Source organism: Anomalospiza imberbis, chromosome Z (genome assembly GCF_031753505.1).
Source record: "Anomalospiza imberbis isolate Cuckoo-Finch-1a 21T00152 chromosome Z, ASM3175350v1, whole genome shotgun sequence".
Classification (NCBI taxonomy): Eukaryota; Metazoa; Chordata; class Aves; order Passeriformes; family Viduidae; genus Anomalospiza; species Anomalospiza imberbis.
In genome coordinates, this window is record NC_089721.1 from 67,251,539 (window position 1) to 67,273,411 (window position 21,873).

The 21,873-nt window shown below is 39.1% G+C and overlaps 1 protein-coding gene across 1 annotated transcript in view; it reads left to right on the forward strand.

Annotated features, from left to right (window-relative positions):
• Positions 1 to 20,566, forward strand: part of MRPS27 (mitochondrial ribosomal protein S27) — a 43,367-nt gene extending 22,801 nt beyond the window's left edge. Inside the window, exons 5-11 of the mRNA XM_068176689.1 lie at positions 8,573 to 8,687; positions 9,188 to 9,266; positions 10,524 to 10,639; positions 12,121 to 12,223; positions 14,311 to 14,453; positions 15,938 to 16,093; positions 20,156 to 20,566. Coding sequence (XP_068032790.1) covers positions 8,573 to 8,687; positions 9,188 to 9,266; positions 10,524 to 10,639; positions 12,121 to 12,223; positions 14,311 to 14,453; positions 15,938 to 16,093; positions 20,156 to 20,395 — 952 coding nt within the window. The 3' untranslated portion in view covers positions 20,396 to 20,566. The remainder of the gene's footprint in view (positions 1 to 8,572; positions 8,688 to 9,187; positions 9,267 to 10,523; positions 10,640 to 12,120; positions 12,224 to 14,310; positions 14,454 to 15,937; positions 16,094 to 20,155) is intronic.
• The last annotated feature ends 1,307 nt before the right edge of the window (positions 20,567 to 21,873 follow it).

A 21,873-nucleotide genomic window follows, 5' to 3' on the forward strand; every position in this document is an offset into this window, starting at 1 on the left:
TCCCTGAAGCAAGAAATGTGGTATCTTGTATGGTTCTTAATTTGTCTGTTTTTTGTATGCCAGGATACCGGAAAAAGATACAATTAAGGGAAGAGTCGGTTTTAAATTAGACTTGATTGTGGTTGCATGGGGAAAAGGAAAGGCACTTAAGAGAATCTTATCAGAATCACTATAGCAACAGCTCACTTCATCATTCCCTGTATATTTTCTCAGCCTATGATACTTTCTGTACAGTATTATTGGCATTTATTCTCAAAACCTATCATTTCAATTGTAAGTCCAGAACTGTTTGTCACTGAGAGCTGTGTCCCTTACAGTCAATAGTTTGGGGAGATGTTGGGTTTTTCATTATTGTTATTATTATGACACAACCATTTCTTCTTAATTGTCACTCTTTGAGTGAATTTCATCTTTATGGTGAAAGTAGTATAGATTCTTCATGTGTGTGAGAAGAAAAATGTATTTTTCCTGATTGTCTTTTTTTAAAAGGAGTGGGATAGGTGAAGGGTGGTGGGTAACTATTATCCTTGGAAAAGGAGAAAAATAAAAGTACTGTATTCAAAAATCTGTTTATTTGGTTTCCTTCATTGCAGTTCACCTCATCATTTTGTTAAGTCAAAAAAGGGGGATTGCTTTATTCATATTGCATTTGAAATAAAACTGAATGTGATAAATTTACTTCCTTCATGAGACTAAAGCAGGCATCACCACCTTTTCTTGGTAGCAGTATTCTTTCATCTAGGAGTCATGCTGAGGATCCCCAAGTGTCCATTTCTTGTGAGCTAGCTGATGACCTTCCCTTTAACCTGGAACAAGGAATTGTGTTGATACTGGATTTTTAGATGTTAAGGGTCTTTAGCCTCTAGCTAGATAAGGCCTGTGACTGATGCCATCCTATTTCAGGTTAGGCATACAGAGCATGTTCAGCCAAACTGACACAGACTAGTTCACATTCTTCTTAGAAGTGAAATTCCATTGGAGTTGTCCCAGGGAGTGCATAATTCTGAAGTACTATGAATCTTCATGACTAGAGTAGCTTTTTAGGAAACACGTTTAGCAGCCTCGAAGAGTTTTCCCAGGGACAAAGAGTGTACTGAGTGTATGTTGTTTAAGCCTTGGCTTTGCTTTTTCAGACTGAACTAAATACAATAAAGATTTGAAGCATTTAAGGTAAACCTGTATGATATTAATCAGGTTGTCTGAAGAATTGCTGCTTTGTGCTTTGCAAATATTTCTAGGGAGGTTCAGGGCTGCTTGGTGTAACTTGCTGGCAGAAGGTTGGAAGAGCAGCTCCTCTGCAGTTCTGTTATGCTGACTGCCTCTGGATGGAAGGATTGATAAATAATTAAAATATTTTTCAGGAATACCAGTAGTTGTTTAAAATATTGCAATACCAGGAATACCAATAAATTGCTTTAAACTTTGCTGTAGGCTCCTTATCTGTTGTATTGCTATTTCTTTTGTGATGGCTCTTAGGTCTATTTATGTGTAAGCAAAGCATTTCTTTCATGCTGTAGTAAACTGCTTGTCCATCCCTACATTATTTTGAAATTTGTAAAATTTATCTGGGATTTTGCTTTGATCATACTGTTTTTTAGACTTCTAATGTAATAAGGCTTGTTCCTTATGTTTTACTCTCGAAGATCCCTTAAATTCATCGAAAGGAGGAAGAGCATTTAGTGATAAGAGGCCGACAACAATGGGCAGAAAAAAAAGAAAAACTGTCAAAAGAGCTTGCTATGTGATAGTTACTGTTAGAAAAAGACTTTGAGAAGCTGAGCTTTCTGTGCATGAATATAGTTTTGAGCAATGCAATAGCTACCCTGAAACTACTGAATTTTCTCCCTTCAGTTGTTGGTAGAGGGAAGCTTCCCAGGTGATATTCTGTGTCTTCCTAAATAACTGTGTAGTAGGTACTTCTAGTCAAAATATCTCCTTTTCCAAATCTAGGTTTATTACTAAGCTTAAGGATTAAGAAATAGGTGAACTTGTAATGTGAAGTGAAAAGAAATAAAAACTTAAGTGGTATAACATGAGACAAGACATGATACTAAAAATATCCTTAAGGTCTCCTGATCAGCCTTGATATTTGACTGTGGTTCTGTACTGTAGTTTCTCCACATCTGATCATTTAGGTCTGTTTTGGGGCCATCATCAGACATGCATTAGTGGTGTAAGAGTTCTGTGCAAATCTTGGAACAAAAAATGTTGTGCATGAAATGTGAATTCATGTGGAGGTGAAAAGAGCTTAATTTAGAAGAATTAATTTTAGCATCAAAGCAATCAAGTTAAATTAGTTCAAAATAAAAGACAGGGGAAAGTCAATAAAACTTAAAATAGAATAGGGGCTGAATATGTTTTTTTTTCAGGGAGTCTGCAAACCAATTTTCTGCTTGAAAATGTGTAAGATTCTGCCTCAGCCTTAGACTATGGTCTGTTACAGTTGTCATGTCTAATTTTTTAACCTCTCCTATTACTGCTTTTGATAATCGATTTCTTATAGTACACATACTACTTGAGTTTTTTATTTCAACACAAAAGCGATGTGTTCCCTCTGGTTTTGAGTGTCAGCAGTTAATGTGTGAGGTATTTCCTATAGGACTGGTAGAGTTACACATCAAATTTTTACAGGATTTATACAAAAAGGAGGAAGGCTAAAAGGGCAGGCAAAGAAGAGGTGGAAAAATAGAGTTCTGTTTATTTTTAAAAGGAAATTTCTGTCAATAATGATTGCTTTTCCAGGATTGTTTTCTTTGACACTGATGTATAAGCAATGCCTCTGGGTCCATTTAAAATGTAGATGATTTTCCCCAAGGCTTGTGGCTTGAAATGACAAACAAAGGGAGAGTTTTGGGGGACAACCTTCCAGTTTCCAAGCTAAGCCTGCTTGGAATCCATTTGATCATTATGCGCTGTAGCTGAAAAAATGTGCCTGGAAAGAAAAAAACACGGCATTGTTAATATTCTTCTCAACCCTGTATATGACTCATGTAAAATGTGGAGAAAAGAAGAGAGGAAGTGTAGGATGTGTGGATCCTTACAAGATGCTTTATCATTAGGTCAGGTAAAGGTGGATAAAGGAAGGATCTCTTCATTCTGTTTCAGAGATCAGGGGAGAATCGGGAAGAGAGAATTAATGTCTTGTACAAGGATAGCTTTTGGGAGTACCAGGAATTGGACTGGCCTTTAAGAAAGCCACAGAGTACAAAATGGAATTTGTGATCAACAAAGAATGGGAACCAACATGCTGAGCTGGTTTTCCCTCTATACCCCCCAGGAAGAGTTGAGCACAGCTCTTCCTCATGGTATGTCACTTCTACAGCACTTTCTCTTCTGTAGTGCAGCAAAATTTCCTTCACCATCTTCCTCATTTGTGACTGTCCCCAAAACAATTAAGTGCCCTCTATCAACCTAGGAAAAAGAATGCAGACCAGCAAGGGGTGGTTCTGTTTGCTCTCAGGTTTGCTGCATTACTTCCCTTGAGAAGACAGGGTATGTGAAAGCAGCTGGGGTGATCACCACTTGACGGCACAAACAAAATTGCAAGACTGAAATAAATGAATAGGGCAGGAATTCAGCTTTTCTGCAGTGTGTGAGGGCACCAATATAAATAAGTCATGCTTGCTGTAGTAGTACAGCACCCCATGAAGCACTCTCAGCATCTGTTAAACTTTTTTATTTTTTAGTTTCTTTCACACAGTATGAGTACCCCAGCACTGAAAATAATGAGCAGTAGGGCTTTATGTGGTAACTTGGTGATCTGACAATGTAGCCCTATGTGCTGGCCTATTTGTGAGCCATGTACTTGCTTGGCTAAAAATGTTCTGGTTGCCTTCTATTGAGGCTGTACACTCCTTCTATGTCTTCCAAGTTATAATCATTTTGCAAGTATAATACAACTATTAGTGAAAATCCAGTTTCTGGACTGCATAATTTGAACAACTTTTAAAAATAAAAACAATTCTCTTGAGTATTGCATTGTCTGCTGTTAAATTCACAATGAGCTTGATATTTCAGGCTCTCCCTGTATTACAGATATTTCTGGTTTTATTCCCCATGGAGGCAGATGTTCTCATTCAATGACTGGAAGGATGACCATATTGATTCTTTAGCCATTAACATTAAAGTGTACCAACAGCTTCTCTAATGCTGTTACAGTTCCTTTTTGTTTTTTCTGAGCACATTACAAGAATCTTGGGCTTCTCAGGTTTTTTATTAGTTCTCAGAAAAATGAATTTCAGCACCCGGCATCTGCAAAATAACCTTCTGGTCTCTCCATTAAACACACAGCAGTTGCTAGCAACTTCCTTTATTTAATTCATTCTGAATCCTCTTCTTTTTCTGTAGTTTTAACTTCCTTCTGTCTTTTCATCTGTCCCTGAACATATTGCCTTGCTTAATTATATCCTGTTTGGTGGACAGAGAGAAGGAGGAGGATGTTAATGCTTGTCAAGTGATGAGCAACCTCCTCTTTTTCCTGATTCCATTTCAAATATAAGTGCCTGCCACAACATTTGGTTGACTTGTTAACTGTACAAAACAGATACTCTTGTTGGTTTATCTTCTCAGCTAGTACAACAGAGACAGAGCTTATCGCAGCATTAACAATTAAATCAGAAACAATTAAAGTTTGCCTTGTAGTTGTTTCCCTTTCACTTCCAATTCTCCTACGACATCATGGATTAATGGAAGTGTCTAGTGTTGAGGGGTCTTGTACATGCATATATATTGCATTCATGCACCAGTCCCCTCTTCATTCCCATGCAACTGACTTGTAATTAATTGTTAGAATTAAGTAGAAAATTACTTTGTTGAGAAGAACTTTGCTTTTTTATTTGCATAGCACCTAGGGCAGGCAAGACCTGATTTCACAGAATCACAGAATAATGAGGTTGGAAGAGACCTCTAAGATCATCAAGTCCAACCTATGCTCTAACACCTCAACTAGACTATAGCACCAAGGGCCATGTCCAGTCTTCTTGTAAACACTTCCAGAGATGGTGATTCTACCACCTCCCTGAGAAAACAATTCCAGTGCTTTATTATTCTTTCGGTGAAAATTTTTTTCCTAATATCCAACCTATACCTTCCCTGATGTAGCTTGAGACTGTGTCCTCTTGTTTTTTCAGTTACTGCCTGGTGAAAGAGACCGACCCCCACTTGTCTACAACCTCCCTTCAGGAAGTTGTAGAGAGCAATAAGGTCACGTCTAAGCCTCCTCTTCTCCAGGCTAAACAACCCCAGTTCCTTCAAACGTTGCTCATAGGGCTTGTATTTCAAACCCCTCACCAGCCTCGTTGCCTCCTCTGGATGCGCTCAAGCATCTCAACGTCCTTCCCAAACTGAGGGGCCAGAACTGGACACAGCACGCAAGGTGTGGCCTCATCAGTGCCAAGTATGTGAGAAGAATGACCTCCCTGCACCTGGTGGTCACACAATTCCTAATGCAGGCCGGGATGCCAGTGGCTTTCTTGGCCACCAGGGCACACTGCTGGCTCATATTCAACCAGCTGTTGACCAGCACCCCCAGGTTCTTTCCACCTGAACACTGTCTGGCCACACTGTCCCAGCTTGTAACGTTGTAGGGGATTTTTGTGGCCAAAATGTAGAACTCGGCACTTAGACTTATTAAACTTCATGCTGTTGGACTCTGCCCATCCATCCAACTGATCTAAGTCTCTCTGAAGAGTCCTCCTTCCATCCAGCAGATCAACACAAGCTCCCAGCTTAGTGTCGTCTGCAAATTTACTAATGAAGGACTCAATCCCCTCCTCCATGTTGTCAATAAAGATATTGAACAGAACTGGTCCCAGCACAGACCCCAGAGGGACACCACTGGTGACTGGCCCCAGCTGGATGCAGCACCGCTCACCACCACTGTCTGGGCCCAGCTATCCATCCAGTTCCTAACCCAGCAAAGAGTGCTTCTGTCCAAGCCATTGGCTGCCAGCTTTTCCAGCAGTGTGCTGCGGGAGACAGTGCCAAAGGCCTTGCTGAAGTCCAGGTACACAACATCCACAGCCTTTCCTGTATCCACCAGGCAGGTCACCTCGTCATAGAAGGAGACCGGGTTGGTCAGACATGACCTACCCTTCTAAACCCGTGCTGACTGGGTCTAATACCCTGGCCATGCTTTAAGTGCTGTGTGATGGCACTCGGTATGAACTCTTCCATTATCTTACCTGGTAATGAGGTCAGGCTAACTGGTCTGTAATTACCAGGATCCTCCTTCCTACCTTTTTTGTAAACGGGTGTCACATTGGCCAGCTTCCAGTCATCTGGAGCCTTGCCAATGAGGCACGACTCTTGATTTGAGCATAAATATCAGTATAAAGATCTTTATAGTAACATACATACAGTAATTATATCTGAAAAAAGCTGTGGTTGTCATACACACACACATACACATGCAAAAATCAGTCCCAGCCCATAAAAGCTGGTGTGCAGATCTTTTACAAGCTTTTATAACATGCCTCTGGATTTTGTGCATATTGATCCAGCAATGAGTGTTGATTGAGGATCGGCTTCATTATGTTTCTAGGCTGTATTGTATCCCTGTTAGGCCTTTTGCTGTCCAAATACAGTTTTACTTTGAAACCTAGAAGATTCCATTACAGTAATCCCAAGGTGCAGGGAGTATGGTGTGGTGGAATGCTCTCTCACTGTGGTGTACTCAAGAGAATAAACAGAGCTGTGAAAAAAGTTGAATATTCAAATGCATTAAAAACAGCTGGTTGGGTGTTTTGTTGTTGTTGTTGTTGTTTGAATACTTTCTTTTCATTTGCAAAGATTGCATCAATAGAAAGCCTAAATATTTGAGAGCATCAGCATCATGCTTTTTGGTCTGTTGTTTTCCACTCGTGAAACAATATTAAGCATTTAATGAAACTTTAAAATATGTTGGCAGCATTATTGCTGGGTGCTGGTGTTCCAGCTGGACTCTTCTTAAATGGCTGGTGAAAGAGTCTGTAGCAATTAGATAATTTTTTCAACAAAGTATGATTAAATCCAAATTCCTGTAACTGAAAGCATTTGTCCATGACACTGGACTTTAGTGAAAGCAAATGTACATTATTGCTACTCTCAGTATTTGAACTCCAGAGAGAAGTAAATGGAAGGCAATTACAGCATCAGAATGCATGCTTGTAATTTAATATTCAAAGCATGCTTTTCTTTTGCTATTCTAATTTAATGGGGAGGTTTCCATGCCACTTACAAGCACTTACATTTAGACCCTGTAGTTGTTTAGATCCACTTTTGGCATGGCTGTCTTCTTCATTCTGAAGGCTTCTAGCTGCAGTACTTTATCAGCCTTGGTCACGTGTGTAGTCCTCAGTGATCGACAAGAGATTTACTGAGGGGGAAGGAGGTTGGTGGCCACATTAATCTTATAAACATTCTGGAAAGCATGCTCACTCAGATGGAAGAGTCTACCCTGCCTCTAAATGGTGCTGCAGTTTGGCTTGGGGCTGCAAGCATCTGCACATGAGCTCAGCTCAGTCATGGGTGTTCTTTACAGAAAGTGGCAGTCATTTCTGTGCTGGGGACTGAGATCAGTTTTCGTTTGAATTGAGAAAGACTGCATGCATCTCTTCACATGGGGTTTGAAATTCAGCTCAGGACCAAGGCAGCAGCTCCTACCACTGAACTTTTAACTGATGCTTGAATGTTTGCCAAAACTAAAGTTCCATGTGCTTTTTGTCACCATTTGTTCAAATATAGAGCAAAGTGCATGTGTCTGAATAAGAATGGAATGAAATTAAAAGTATTTTACAAATTTTACAAATTGGTTGAGCACTGGAGTGGTTTGCCTTGGAAGACTGCTGAAGTTATGGCATGAGGTGTCTCAGAATAGATTAAACTGGTGCAGCAGGGCAAGGAAAGGCTTTCCAGCAGTTTCCCCATGCATGAGGTATGCCTCACTGATAAAGCAATTCTGAGGCAAATGGAGCATGCAGCAGCCCAGGAATGACCTTGTGCTAAGGCATAATGAATTCTTAACTGGTGAAGTGAGGCATGATTTGGGAAGGGTGAGAGACACCAGATTATACAAACTCCAAAGTTTTAGATGCAGTTATATTTTGATGTAATTATGATACTTGACATCACCAGTCATAGCTCTTTGACAAGCACAGCAACATTATACATCAAAATGTTATACAGTGTAATCTTACACAATCAGAAGGACAATGTCAAAAAATACTACAGTATTTACACCAGTCTCAGTTGGCCTTCATAAATATGCCAAACTGTTATTTTTTGTTGTTCTTTTTTTTCAAGAAAAAAGCAGTAGGCTTTCTGGAAAGTGAGAAGTTTAAATAATATGCATATGTAAAAAAGTCAGATTCCCCTTTGTACATACTATTAATGTGTCAAAGTTTGGTTTCTCTTACTTGAAAGGGCTGTCTGTAGCTCTTCAGAGAGCGGTGATTGACTGCCAAGTCAAACATTGAGAAATTTATGTCTGAGTTCACAAATGGTGAGGTTTTGAAACTCATAGTTGGGTTGATTACAGAATTGGTTTCTGTGGTAGCAGAGTCATATTGTCACCAGAATGTTTTTTCATCTTTAGGTTTCGGCATAGCCCAAATTCCTGGTACTTAAGAGACTGGACCATTCACAGCTGGATCAGACAGTGCTTAAAATACAGCGCTCAAGATAAAGCCTTATACACAATACAAAACAAGGTAAGTTTTACCAAAAAACAGACACAAATATATTAGATCAGCTTTTGATTCAAGTGTGGCTTGACAGGAATTCCTGTTGCAGCCAGGTTCTGTAGACCATAGTTTGAAGTTCAGCTTTCTTTGTCCAATACAAATTACTATTCCACTTGAATTTTAGCGATAGCTTATTTACAGCTTTTAAATTCTCTCTTTTCTCAGAAAGCTTTTTGGTTTTAAATAGTGTTGGTGTCCAAAACATGTTAATTGCAGGAGAGGCATAATAACATGATAGGCAGTGCCATTCCTTGTCTGAAAGGCTCAGATAAAATACTAAAACAAATCCAGTGCATCAGAAGTTGGTTGGCCTACATCACAGGAGCCATGTTTATCTCTTGTGTTGCTTGACTGTGCATTGCATCAATGTGCAGTGTTGTGGTTCTGCTCTTTCTGGTATCTGCAGCGCTGTGCTTGGGAAAACTTGAACAGCACACTTGCACACAACTTCTTTTCCTTTTCTTCAGGTTCAGTATGGAATTTTTCCAGATAATTTTACATTCAATATTTTGTTGGATTGCTTTATAAAGCAGAAGAAATATGAAGGTAAGAAAACACATACCAATACTGCACCCGTAGTTATATGCTCTTATGTTTACAGAGCTTTTCTTTAAACTAAAGACTTGTAACCATATTTTTTCTGAAATCATCATAAAACACAACTTCACCTTCTCTTGAAGGATTTTCTGCATGTTTTTCTCTCGTTTTTGTTGGGATTTTATTAGTTTTATAGTTTTGAATCTTGCGTGATTCACAGTTCCTACTGTTATTGATCTTATTGCAAGTGTAAACCATCTTCTTCAGTCTGACATATGTGGTAATGATATGATAGAACTTATTAGTGACAATTAGAGTGTTACCAGAATCAAAATGTGTGTTGGTATTCATCTTCCATACACTGAGCTGTTCAAAAAGCTACATATATAAACTATTTGTGTAGGCTTTCTGACTGTCAGTAGAGCAAGCCACCTATGCTGAATTGCCATATTGGAGCTACCTTTCATTATTGACTGTCCAAGTGTTTGGATGAGTCCTCTCATGTTTCACGACAGATACTAATTTTAATGACTGTTTTTAATTTCACTTCAGGTTTTCTAGTACTGTAAATTTGCAGTAAGGTTTCCTTTGCATAAAGCTCTTATAAAACAGATAACAGAAAGGAACTGAAAGATTTTGCTAAACAGTAAATTAATACATGTATTTTTTTTTACTTTGAGATATACGTCCTCTATATTTGAATTCCCCTTTATTTTATCCATATTTCTTTTCTGTGTAAAACTGAAGGCCTTTTTCCAAACTGTCCTTCCTGACAGGGAGTGTCACTGGAGCTATATGTAGAGCTCCTCTAGAGCATTGTTTGCTGAATAGACCACTGTGGATGATCTGTGACAACTCTTCTCATCCCTTGTACTCCTGTCACCCTAAGGCTAATGAAGTTAAGCCAGTCTTCTCTTGTTTGTAATCAAAACACAAGAACAAAGAAATTATTTTTAATTTTTTTTAATGATTGAAGAGCTGAGGAAAAAAGAGCCAGCTGAAATGTGTAGCGCTAAGATGATTTTAAGAACTCCTTGGCTGTAGTTTCATGCTATTCAACCCATTCTTCCTTCTTGCAGTGTGTTTGAGCAACCCAAAGGAATAAGAGTAATTCTGTAGGTGTATTCTAGTTACAATAAATGTTTTACTTTCTCTTTAACTATTTCAAAGCATACTGCAGCAATAAAGTGTCACTGAACGTGAGTGGGTACAAAAGGAAGATATGTTTTGGAAGCTATGTTGATTAAGTATCGTTTTCCTCCATAGATGCTATGTCAGTAGTTACAGAGATCATGCTCCAAGAAAGTTTTGATGAATTATCAACACAGCTTCTTTCTCTCTATGTTTTATACCAGTACATGGCAACCAAGTCTGAGCATACGGTAAGCTGACCACACTCAGAAAGATACACAGAGCCTCTGCTTCCAAGTGTTGTGATGCAGTCAATTAGACATTCAATCATGAACATATTTTATATCCCCTAAGTTTACCTGGGGAAAAAAATGCTCCATTTTCTCATTATTTTTGCTACTGCAGAAGAAAGAAAGAAAGAAAGAAAGGAAAAAAGAAACAACCAAGTACGAAAACCATCAAATCACTTGTCGCCCCTTTTGCTCCTTTCTCTGAAAGGGAGGGTGTGTAGGGATTTTCAGATGTAATGTATGAACATTTGAAGGACGTGAATTTGATACTTCAGTTCAAAGCAGACTCTATGACTTGCCACAAAAACCAATGTCACCTATTGTATAGGACCCCATTAAGCTGAGTATTGCTCACCATTAGAGCTTGATAATGATCATGTTGCAGAATTATAAAGCATTTTTACTAGATTTTTTTGTATCCCAGTTGACTTTGGGTGTTTTGCTTCTTACTGCATATCTGTTTTAAAATTTATTTTGTTATGTTTCTCCTAACTCCAAGGATTATGGGTTTATTATTTGCAGCTTGCTTGCTGAAGGCCAGAAGGACAATTTAGGGTCTTGGAAGTGGCATTATTCTACCTTTGCAGAAGGGGCTCAGCCAGTAAAGAGCTCAGCCATGATCTCTGTAGGAAGCTATTTTTAATGTAGTTTGGCTCAAGCCTTCAATAGCATGTTGTCATCTATATAGCAAATGCTTGATGCCTCCATCTGTGTTACATGAAGCATCTTCCAAAATGCATTTTATAGGTGCATTCAGGTTTTACCCAATTGGGTTGTAATTTTGAGTTTTCACCACAGAAGAGAAAAGCACATTTACCATTTTGGATGTTCTCTTCATTCCCTGGAAATAAGTATGCTTAGTCACTTGTATGTGAAAAGCAAAGGGATGAAAATCTCATTTTTCCATTGTGCTTGTCCATGTTTGTATATCCGTACTGCGGAGATGAGCATTTGTCAGTATTTGTAGTGTTTCATGAAAACTGAATGTGCAAACAAAGGTGGTGTGAACATAAGACATGTTTAAGGCATGCTTATTTATATAGCTGTGACTTATTTAATATGCATTTTAAAGTAATACTATCCAAAGACAGCAATTAAATGGTATTTTTATTTGTATACACCATTTAAAGTACCATTCAATGCCTCATAATGCTCAGAACCAGTTTTTTGTGTTTGGTTAAGATGTAGGGGTAAACAGTAAGAAGAACTTCCTTGCAAAATTTCAATCACTCACGTTTCTAGTCTTCTGCAAAAAGAGTTGTTCCTCAGTACAATTTGTACTGTTCCTCAGGACAGATATACTGTACCTGAACACTGGGCATGTTTAATGATTCTTTACTTTATTGCGAAGATGTGGTGAAAGCCATGCATGCTGTCTTTGCTGCCATTTTATATTTGTGTTTGTTAAAGGAACACTTACTTAGTTGATACATTATTTGCAGTGGGAAGAAGAGAGAAATATTGGAGCTTCGCTATTGCTTACGGGTCTAAAGCAAAGTAACACTGTGGGTTTTAGTTCCCAGCTCTATGGCTATGCATTCCTTGGTAAGTTTTACCTCCCTAATCGTCAGCTTTCCCCTCTTGTCTTCAGTGGCTGAATTAAACTGGCATCTTTGTTTTGTTAAAATATAATCAAGGAGAAGGCAAAGGAAAAATAGAAATAGTGGAAGGACAATTTCAGAGTTACGAGTGAACCTGTTTTGTAGGCCTGGAGGGTAGAACTGCTGTGAATGTGATTCATCAGATAGCTTCAGAACCAGTTTTAGGGCTCCCTGCATGTTTGGGTTAGATGTTGAAAGAGAGAAGATATTCTAAATAACAGTGGAATTGGCTTGTTGGTTGACCAACAATTTAAGTACAGATTTCTGTGACACACATTATAAAGTTATGGACAACAGAGTCTTTTTCTGGTCAATGAGCATCTTAAAATAAACTTTAAACCTTATGAGATGGGAGAGCACACCCTGGAAAACACTATGTTTAGAACTTTTACTAGTCACTGTAAAGCGAATGTTGCGGTTGTGAACAGCAGATAGCAGTGCTATATACTATTAAAGAGAAGTTACAGAATATTCAGAATTGAAGGGAAGGGAAATGGACGAAAAATTCTTGAATTTCCTCTGACTCTTTAGGGGAATATGGTACCGATAGATTTTGTTCTTCTCTACTATTATTTACTAGAAAGTAAGTAATCAACAATTTATTGTAAATTTTTGTTTCATTACTGCATTATTGAGGGTAATAAAAAGTGAATTTGTTCTTCAAATGTCACCTCAAAATATGATGTGTGGTGGCAGAGTTAGGATGCTGATTTATATTTGTTATGACTATAAAACAAAAAACTAATTTTCAGTCAAAAAGAGGGATAAATGTGAAAACTAATTTTAAAGCAGGATTTTTCATAGTGCTGTAGTTTATAATCCAGTGGAGATACTGTTACAAAGAGGGACTTTACTGTCCAGTTGGTATCCAGTTTGGAGAGTTTTAAATGTCATCTAGATTGGTAGAGTAGTGGCTGTATTTCAGAAATGCACTTCACTCTTGTCTCAGAGCAATAGTGCTTGGTCCATGACATTGACTTTCAGTGGATCAAAAGCTATTTACTGTTATGTCACATATTCCAAAGTCTTGCCAACACTAATGGAACTGACCTCTGAGAGAGAAAAAGATGTCTACAGGCACACAGTGGCTTCACGCACCTCAGCTATTTTAATTTAGCCATGGTCCATAGACTTTGTGCACTTACTACCTTGCTTTTCCTAAACTGTTCTCTTCCACGTAAAGAGGGTGTCTCTCAGAGTTTTGTGTTATTATAGCCAGAGTGCAGATTGAATTGGGAGCTTGGACACTACTCCTGTAAGCTACACTTGAAGAGGTATTATCTGTTATGCTGACAATAACAAAATCAAAGCCCAAGAGTGGCAGTCATTGTAAATTGTATCTATTACAATGCGATGTGTTTCCTCTATTATGCAGGAGTTTCATGATCTCAAGTAATTACTGGCAGAAGAAAAGCCACATTGCAAGTGGTGCAGTACATCACAGGTCCTGCTAAAACACCTTGTTGCACAGATTGTCTTATATCAAGAACCAGAATTTCCTCTTTGGCATGTGTCCCGTATTTTCTCTTAGGAAGCCTCAGCAGAAACAGGGGTAGTAAGCTGAGCACTTAGCCGTAACATATGCTGTTATGGGTGAGTAAACCCTAGAGGCCACAGAGGTAAATCTGGAGAATCAGATTTAGTGCACACATGCTCCATAGTCATCTGAAAGCTAAGGAGACATTTGTCTGAGATCTTCAGGCATCCTTCTACAAGCTGCTGTTACAAAGTCAGACAGCCAGAAAACCTGGCCACTTACTCTGATTTCCATCTGGGCAAAATTTCTGGGTGAGGGGGAATGAGGAGGTACCAGAAACATGCACATAATTAGATGAAGTTGAGCAAAAAAGAGACACATTAATAAAATTAGAGCAATGCAAATTGTATCAGAAAAACTTTGTAGAAGTGTGTTGTTTTTACCACCAAAGCCAAGACACTTGCTGTTACTGCTAGAAACCAGAGCCAACCTATACAGGTTCCTTTAAGATTCAGATGTTGAAACACTAACAATAAAGTGTGCTTTTATCACAGGGAAGGTGGAGTTGACAGAGGGATTAAGAGCTGTATATCATCTAATGCCACTGATGTGGACACCTGGATATTTGAATAGAGCCTTGAAAGTTATGGAGAATGTGGCTTCATTGTCAGGGGACATCAAAATCTGTGAAGAGGCTGTAAGTATAAAGGCTATAACCGACTGAACAAGGGGAATTTAATATAAAACAAACTTCAGTAAAACCTGTGAATTCTGTGCCTTGTTAATGAAAAGATGTCCTGCAAACTTCAGAGGCCTTTACAACACAGAAGAAGTAATATTTAGAACAGAATCAGTGCTTAAGTTGATGAGCCAGTGATGATGTCTACTGGCATGTCCTTGGCAATGAGGGTGTGCTGCTGCCACAGACCATTAAGTAAGTTTTTTAAGTCTTGCCGTCCCTTTAGAGACACCTGTGTGTGTCACAGGAAACACATGTCTGTAGGGATGGGAAGACACCTTTGTTTCTCAAGTTTTTGAAACCGCTCAGAGACATATTTCTTAGCAGTGAGGATGAACTGTCACATCTTCTTGCTCTTATGGATAATTGTATGTGTTCTGTGGCCTCAGATGATGTCCTGAGTGGTACTGGTCCAAAAAGCCAACAGAGTGATTTCTAGAATGTTTGTACTGCCCTACAGGGAGGATGGCTAGATTCAGTCTGTTTATGAGGTCGGCACTACCTAAGGGACTTGGGGCTTAGGAGTGTTGTGGCGAATCAGGCTGATCCTGGAATCAGACAGCTTAGGAGTAACTTAGTATGTCACTACCACATGGGCTGGAGCATAGAAACATCACCTGAGGTCTCTCCTTCTCTTCTTGGTACTTTTTCCTGAAGATGTCCCTGATGATGGGAGCCTCCTTTTTGCTCATGTCACTACTAAACTTGCAGTCTCCCCTGACAAGCAGAAGTCTGGGGCACTACTGCGCAGGTACTCCTACCTATTGCTCTGTTTTCTGAAGCTTCTCAGTATAATACTGGACAGTCCAAGACAGGTCACATCTGCGACTTCCACCATTTTGAGTTACCTCTTCAGGTGTGTGGTTTTGAATGTATCTTTCTTGCTTAAAGTCTGAAGAATTCAGCTTAATACACTTGTGATTTTTTTCTGCTTACAAACCCTAGACAAATTCAGGAATTCCTCATCTTGCTCTGGGTTGTAGATAAACATCCTGGTGTTGAAACAGGGCTGTATGTCTCTGGTACCATAGGTCCATAGAAAATCCTATCTGTCTGCATACTGATATTCTAAAAATAGTAAATGCTATTAATACCTAGAAATGCTGTCTGTATAGAGGTACTTTTTACTAAGAACTTGTAAAAGAATGTTCTTGCTGATGCTTTACTAATGCTGCATCTCTGTACACATCCAGTAGTAGAGCCCAAAAAGCAATGCATTGACTGTGAGTGAGAGCCACACACTCCCAAGATCCCAAGCACAGTACAAAATTCTTCCAAGATTGTCTCATTTCCTTTTAGAATTTGGTTTTCTGTTTAGCATATACAGAAGTCATGTCAAAATAGAAGGTAATTCATTAAGTTGTTTGAATGCATGATGGTTGTGTTACTTAGATTGTATTCCCAAACTCTTGATTCTAACCATGACAAATGTGATTGTTCAGATTGATGCCTTAGAGACCATTTTGCAGTCTGTCCTTGAAGCCAAACCTCATCCAGAATCTGCTGAAGAAGCCAAGAAATTAGAGCAGAAGTTGCAATCTGCAGCATCGGAAGAAGCAGAGCAGTCTAAAGTACCTGAGTACTACAGCCGATTCAAGGTAAGACAGCTTAATTTCTCTAAATATTCTAAGATGTGGTAGATCTCTGTGAGGCATACCAGAAAATACAGATGCTGACTTACTATGGCTGGTAGACTGACACCCTTTCAGTGCATCAGGAGTTCTCTTTGGCATTTTTGAAACTAATGTCACCTTACATTTTCACTTCTCCAAACAGGAAGCAGCAGCCTACAAAGGCATAAATGCTCAAGGCTACTTGTCTTATGTCTGTCTGCTGGAATTTTATCTTCACTTTTCATACATAAAAATGATAACTCCAGTCCTGTTTGCAAAAGTGGTATGTCTTTAGAGACCCATTATCTGACCTTGTGTGGGCTTGTGCTCATTAAAATAAATTGTTATGGGTGTGAGACTACCCTGAATTTATTGTCCATTTGTGTACATTATAGTTATGTAGGAATGTTGTATCTCGTACTTTCAGACTGGAGAATTAAATCAGGTTCATATCACCTTCCTTTTATATTTAGATTGTTATCATCACGCTGATGATAACATTAAGAAGCACAGAAGGCTGCTCATTAGGGCACATCTATATAATAAGTGCATTTAAATTGATCATCTGATTTTATTTGATCACCTCAAAATTAGCTAAATGAGCTAATTTTACTTTATCAACTCTGTTTTGTGCTGTGGTAAAAATCAAGTACTTCAGGTTGAACTTTACCTGGCTTACAGTTGCATGAGCAGTGCTCTTTCCATAAACCCATCAGTTTCCATCGTTTCTGCTGGATGGCTGTGACCTTGGACAGTTCTGCTGGATACAGACTGTTGTAAAGAAATTTCAAAAGTTAAAAGACTAGTATTTTATGGTTTCAGCTCACACACACACTTTTCCTTGCTTTGATTTTTACTTACATAACTTTGCCACTAATATTTAGATACTAAACTTGTGTTACAGGCAGTTAAAACTTTTTAATTGAAGTGTTTGGGAATCAGTGGGTGCTCAGCATGTGGTAATTAATGCCTTGATGATTTTCAGTGAATTAGGTAAACACAAGTGTCCTTTGAAGGAGGGAGTGAGAAGTTTTTTGTGTGTCTCTTACTGTCTGTCCATTGTCTAGCCTTGAAGAAAATAATGCAGAATGCCCAAAATGAGGTCTGAGTATCAAAGTGGGGACTAGTGCCAAGAACCTACTTTTCTTCTCAGCTCAATCTTTCCACAAATTCCATAATTAATCCCTGGTGTGGCAGTGAGTGACCTTTGGCCAGAAATCTAGTCCCAGTATTTAAAATCTGAACAGGAAAGTGTGAATATTTGAAAGACATAGCCACCATGTGACATCTATGCATCAATAATAAGCCAAAATTTCTAGTTGTGTGAATGAGAAAAGGAGCTTGTGAGTTAGAATGCCATTTCAGCTAAGCCTGAAGGAGTTCCTGGATTCTTCTCTCAAATCCATTAGGCCAGCCATAGTGGCTCTTCTCAGTTGTGCCCTGTGACACTTACAGGTGTAGTTCACGGTGCACCAGAAATCCTTCAAGGTGAGGGAAGGTGGCAGCTGAGTCAACCTGGTGATGTGTGCATTCCCAGCTGCTGCCCCAGCACAGATCATCTGCCCCTTCTGTGTAACTGCAGCAGGGGGTTTGCACTTCCTGGCACTTAGAAAAATTCACTTGCACTTTGTCCAGCCCTACATTAATTAGCCAGGACATCCCAGTCTTTCTCCTTGAGCTCAAATCCAATTACTTCTGCCTCCTGCTCTCCCAGCTCTGCTTCACAAATCATATGCCTCAGAATGCAGGCAAAAGCATATGGGTTTGCTCCAGATATACACATGCTCCTCCATGGTACTCCATGGAATGGTCTCTGTGTCTCGTAACAACCTTCAGAACAACCATTTGTAAAGTACCTGAAAAAGTCATGGAAGTCTAACAGATATGGATACTTGGCTTTGCTTCCACTAAAAAAAAAGAAGACCTGAGAGCATTTGTCTCTTTCCAGAAAAAGCTGTTAGAGCTGTAATCTAGACTCTGACACTCATTTGTGTTGTAATTACCTCTTTTCAGATCCTGTATGCTGAGGCTCACTGCTCACTATAGTGTTCTTCAGACAATTCTTTCCATCTGTGTCGATGATCAGTAGCCAGCAAACATTTTATCACATAAATGCTGGGAAAACCTTCTCCAAAAGCAATGCACCTTCTTCCCTAACTTGTCTGTATGCAGAGCCATGGAGACTGCTTATAAAAATCATGATTTAACCATTTAAGAATGTGCTCTTTTGGTACTTGTGGGACATACAGCCTGCTTTCCTAAATCAGTATTATTAATGTATAAGAGAAGAGCAGGAAGTATTACAGGATACCAGTGATACCAGTAATGGCTTAGGAGACAAGACCTTCTAGTTTACAATTTATTGCCTTTCTGTAGTTCAATTTCCTGTGTTTAAGTTCAGCCCCTTTTCAGCACATCCTTGGTAGAGTTTAATAGGAAGAGTGTGAATGATCTAAACTAGTTGCACATCTAATCTATGAACATAGTTGTCAAGTTTGTTCCCCAAACCCAAGCTGTACAGTCTCTTCAGTTTTTTCACTGATGCCTTGTGTACCTACTGAGACTAAAACACCTGTGGCAACATCTACAACAAACACCTAAATACTTTATTGAGTTTAGTTTTAGTCCATTAGCTTTGAAGACATTGGCTTTGTCTTCATTCTTTATCATAAAATCAAAAAAGAGACAGGACCAAATATGCAAGCCACTCAGACCTGCCTGTGTAGCATTTTAAAGAGTCTTTAATCTGCTGTCTGTCCAGTTCAGACCTCTGAGCTAAAACACAACAAAGCCTGCAGTTGTGTTGGCTGAGGGAGAGAGAAGTGGAGAGGCCTCAGAGGGGACATGATCGTTTCCTGCCTAAAAACAAGGCAGAGCCTCCAGGTAGGAGCTGAGGGGATATGCATTTGCAGATTATTGCCAGCCTGAGCTTGGATAAGAGGAACACTGTGGATCAGCTGCATAGTGCATAAACTTTTAGTGATAACTGGAATTCTGGATATCTGCATGACTCTAAAACTGCCATTTTGTTTGGAGGAGAATGATCCACACATCTTCATTCCATTGTACTGCAACGCACAACAAGTTTCATTCAAATGAAGAAAATATGGATGTACCTTTTATTAGAACACATACTTTAAACATTTTTGCAAGTGCTGGGCTGGGTAAAATGTTTCATTTAAGAGAAGAGTTGGAAAAATGTGTTTTCACCTAATGAGTGAACAAGGGATAAACAGTTTTCCAGTGCTGTATAATATTCTCTGTGGTTGTGTATCTGCACATTCAAGGCAATTAATCAGAATGTTAAAGAGCCATCAGGCTAAAGATCACAGAAAGCCAGAAATAGTATCACTAGGTGATTTGTCATCTTAAGTGTATTAACATTTTATGCTGCAGGAAATCTATATAAGTAAAGCTTAAGAAAGAAAACTGGAGTTCCTTTCTAAGGCTTTGCTTTGTTTCAGGGTAGAATATCCCTGAAAAAATATCACTTGCTTTAACAGTGTTGTGTTATCTGTGTAAGTGTAGTCACACCTCAGACACGGTAAGTTGGGAAGAAAAATTACGGGAGTTACTTGGTATGCAGTTAGAAGGAGAACATTTGAAGTGACATGGACCTGTTGGGAGGGATGCTGATGCAGGCAATGTGAATGAAATCATGCAGTTGGTTTTGAGGCAAGACAAAACCAAGGTGTTTAAATAATATTTATTGTGGTTGACTGGTCAGCTGATCTTTGCTAATACCACATAACTGAACTTGGAAAAAGAAGAGAATTTGAATAGTTAACAAAAATGAAATTTCATTGGTTCAGTTTTGGTGCTATAAAGACAAATACTCTAGAGGTTAGCATTTCAAGAAATGATAGCAACTGCTACATTGTAGTGGTATGTGTGATACTAACCTGGCCTGTACAGCAGCGGCAGCAATATTACTACTACAACTAATAATAATGATAATTCAGTGATATGTTGGTCGTTTGTGTCTGATTGTTTTGTGATTGACTGGCTTTCTCCTTGACACTCCTACCAAATCTCTTTTTCTGACAGGAGCTGTACTCCAAACTGCATTCACTTGGCAAGGTTGAATCTGAAAGCCTGTTGACCCTGACCACCCAACTTGTCAAGGAGAAACTGCCAGAATGTGAAGTGGAAGACATTGCAAAATATGAGCAGAACCTCAAGAAGTGGGAAGAACTACAAATACTTCTCACTGAGAGAGAGAGAGAGATGAGAGAACAGGCTAAGCAGGAAATGGAAGCTAGGAAGCTAGCTAAAGCATCTGCTTAGTCCTGGAACTTGGAATGCAGTGGTATGCACTCCTCCCGTCAGTGAACTGAAGTGCTTCCCATTATTAATATTTCACTTCAGTCATGCTGCAGGTGTGACTGCTGTATGCAAATAAAGCATCCCATTTTCTCTGTTTCCTGAAGTAAAGCACATGTGGTTTAGAAATCTTCATCCTGTATATGCTGTGTTTTCTTTCTACCATCAGCCAGGCAAGAGATGGGATAGAGACAACACAAAGAAACAAAGGCATAAGAAGTAGCTTGCCTGTGATGAAAGGTCTAGAGAGTGGAAAGAAAAAAAAGAAAAGGGAAGAATTTCAAACACAAGTTGTTTCAGTAGGGGTTTCTCACAGGAAAGAATGCCTTTGCTACTCTGAACTGCAGACACTAAGAGGATTAACATATATTGATTAATTTTGGTTTTTTTTTCCCAACCCATTTGGAAAATTGAGGCTTCTGTGAATGGAGTAGGAAGGTAGGAAGCCTAACATTAGGCTATTTTTAAAACTATAAAGAGTTTCAGCCTAGTGAGTTAGCACTTCAATATGCATTCAGATGTGTGTTTACTGTAAGGATGTTAGAAATTTCTGTATTAACTGGTTTTGCTTTGCTCAATTTCTAGTCACTAGTGAAATGTGCAATCACCTCGGCACGCACCAAGGAGCCTCATACTGCAGTGCACTTCCCTTTTATATTCTGGGCACTGTTTCATGAGGTTTTTGACCTAATTCCCTTCACAGTCCCATGCCCCATTCTTTAGATCAGTAAAACAATGTAGCTATTCACAAGAGCACAAGGAAATGGCAAGGGAGGAAAGAATCGGTGCATTGATTGTGGTTGTGATGCATCAGCATCCGTCCCTTCATACATTCCCACTGAATCTTGTTAGCTGCAGCTAGCAACTTTTTGGAGTGCGTAGTGGGACAAGATCCTTTAAAACAGGGAGACCTGAGCAACAGCCCTGCTGTAATTGCAGTTTCTTAAGGCAACAGCAACACTGTTGTCTCACTGTGCTTTACCACAGGGTCTAAATAAGCATTTTGAGTTTTAATGTGCATCTGTGTAGTTTTGCAGTGATAAAACTCACACCACAAACCGCTGTAAATCCAGTGAGAACATGCTGCAGACCTGTGAACTTGTTTTAAGTATAGGAAAGCATACATTAAATACACCAGACACCTTTCTTAGAATTCCCAGCAAACACACTCAGAACCTGATTACTTTTTCATGTCCAGGAAAACTGGTACTAATGTCCTTGACCCCATCTTGTCAGCAGTTCCCGTAGTTTATCCCATAGAGCACTAAGAGAGTGCTGTCTCCAGCCAGGTAAGTGGATGATTTTTTGGCTTGTCTAGTAGTGGAGTTTCCTGGAAAACCTTTGAGAAAAGTCTCCTGAATTTTTTTTTCCTCTTTCTTGGTCTAAATGCTTTCTGATTACCAGGAGAAGTTAGGGAGCCATAAGGAAGGATAAAAGGCCAA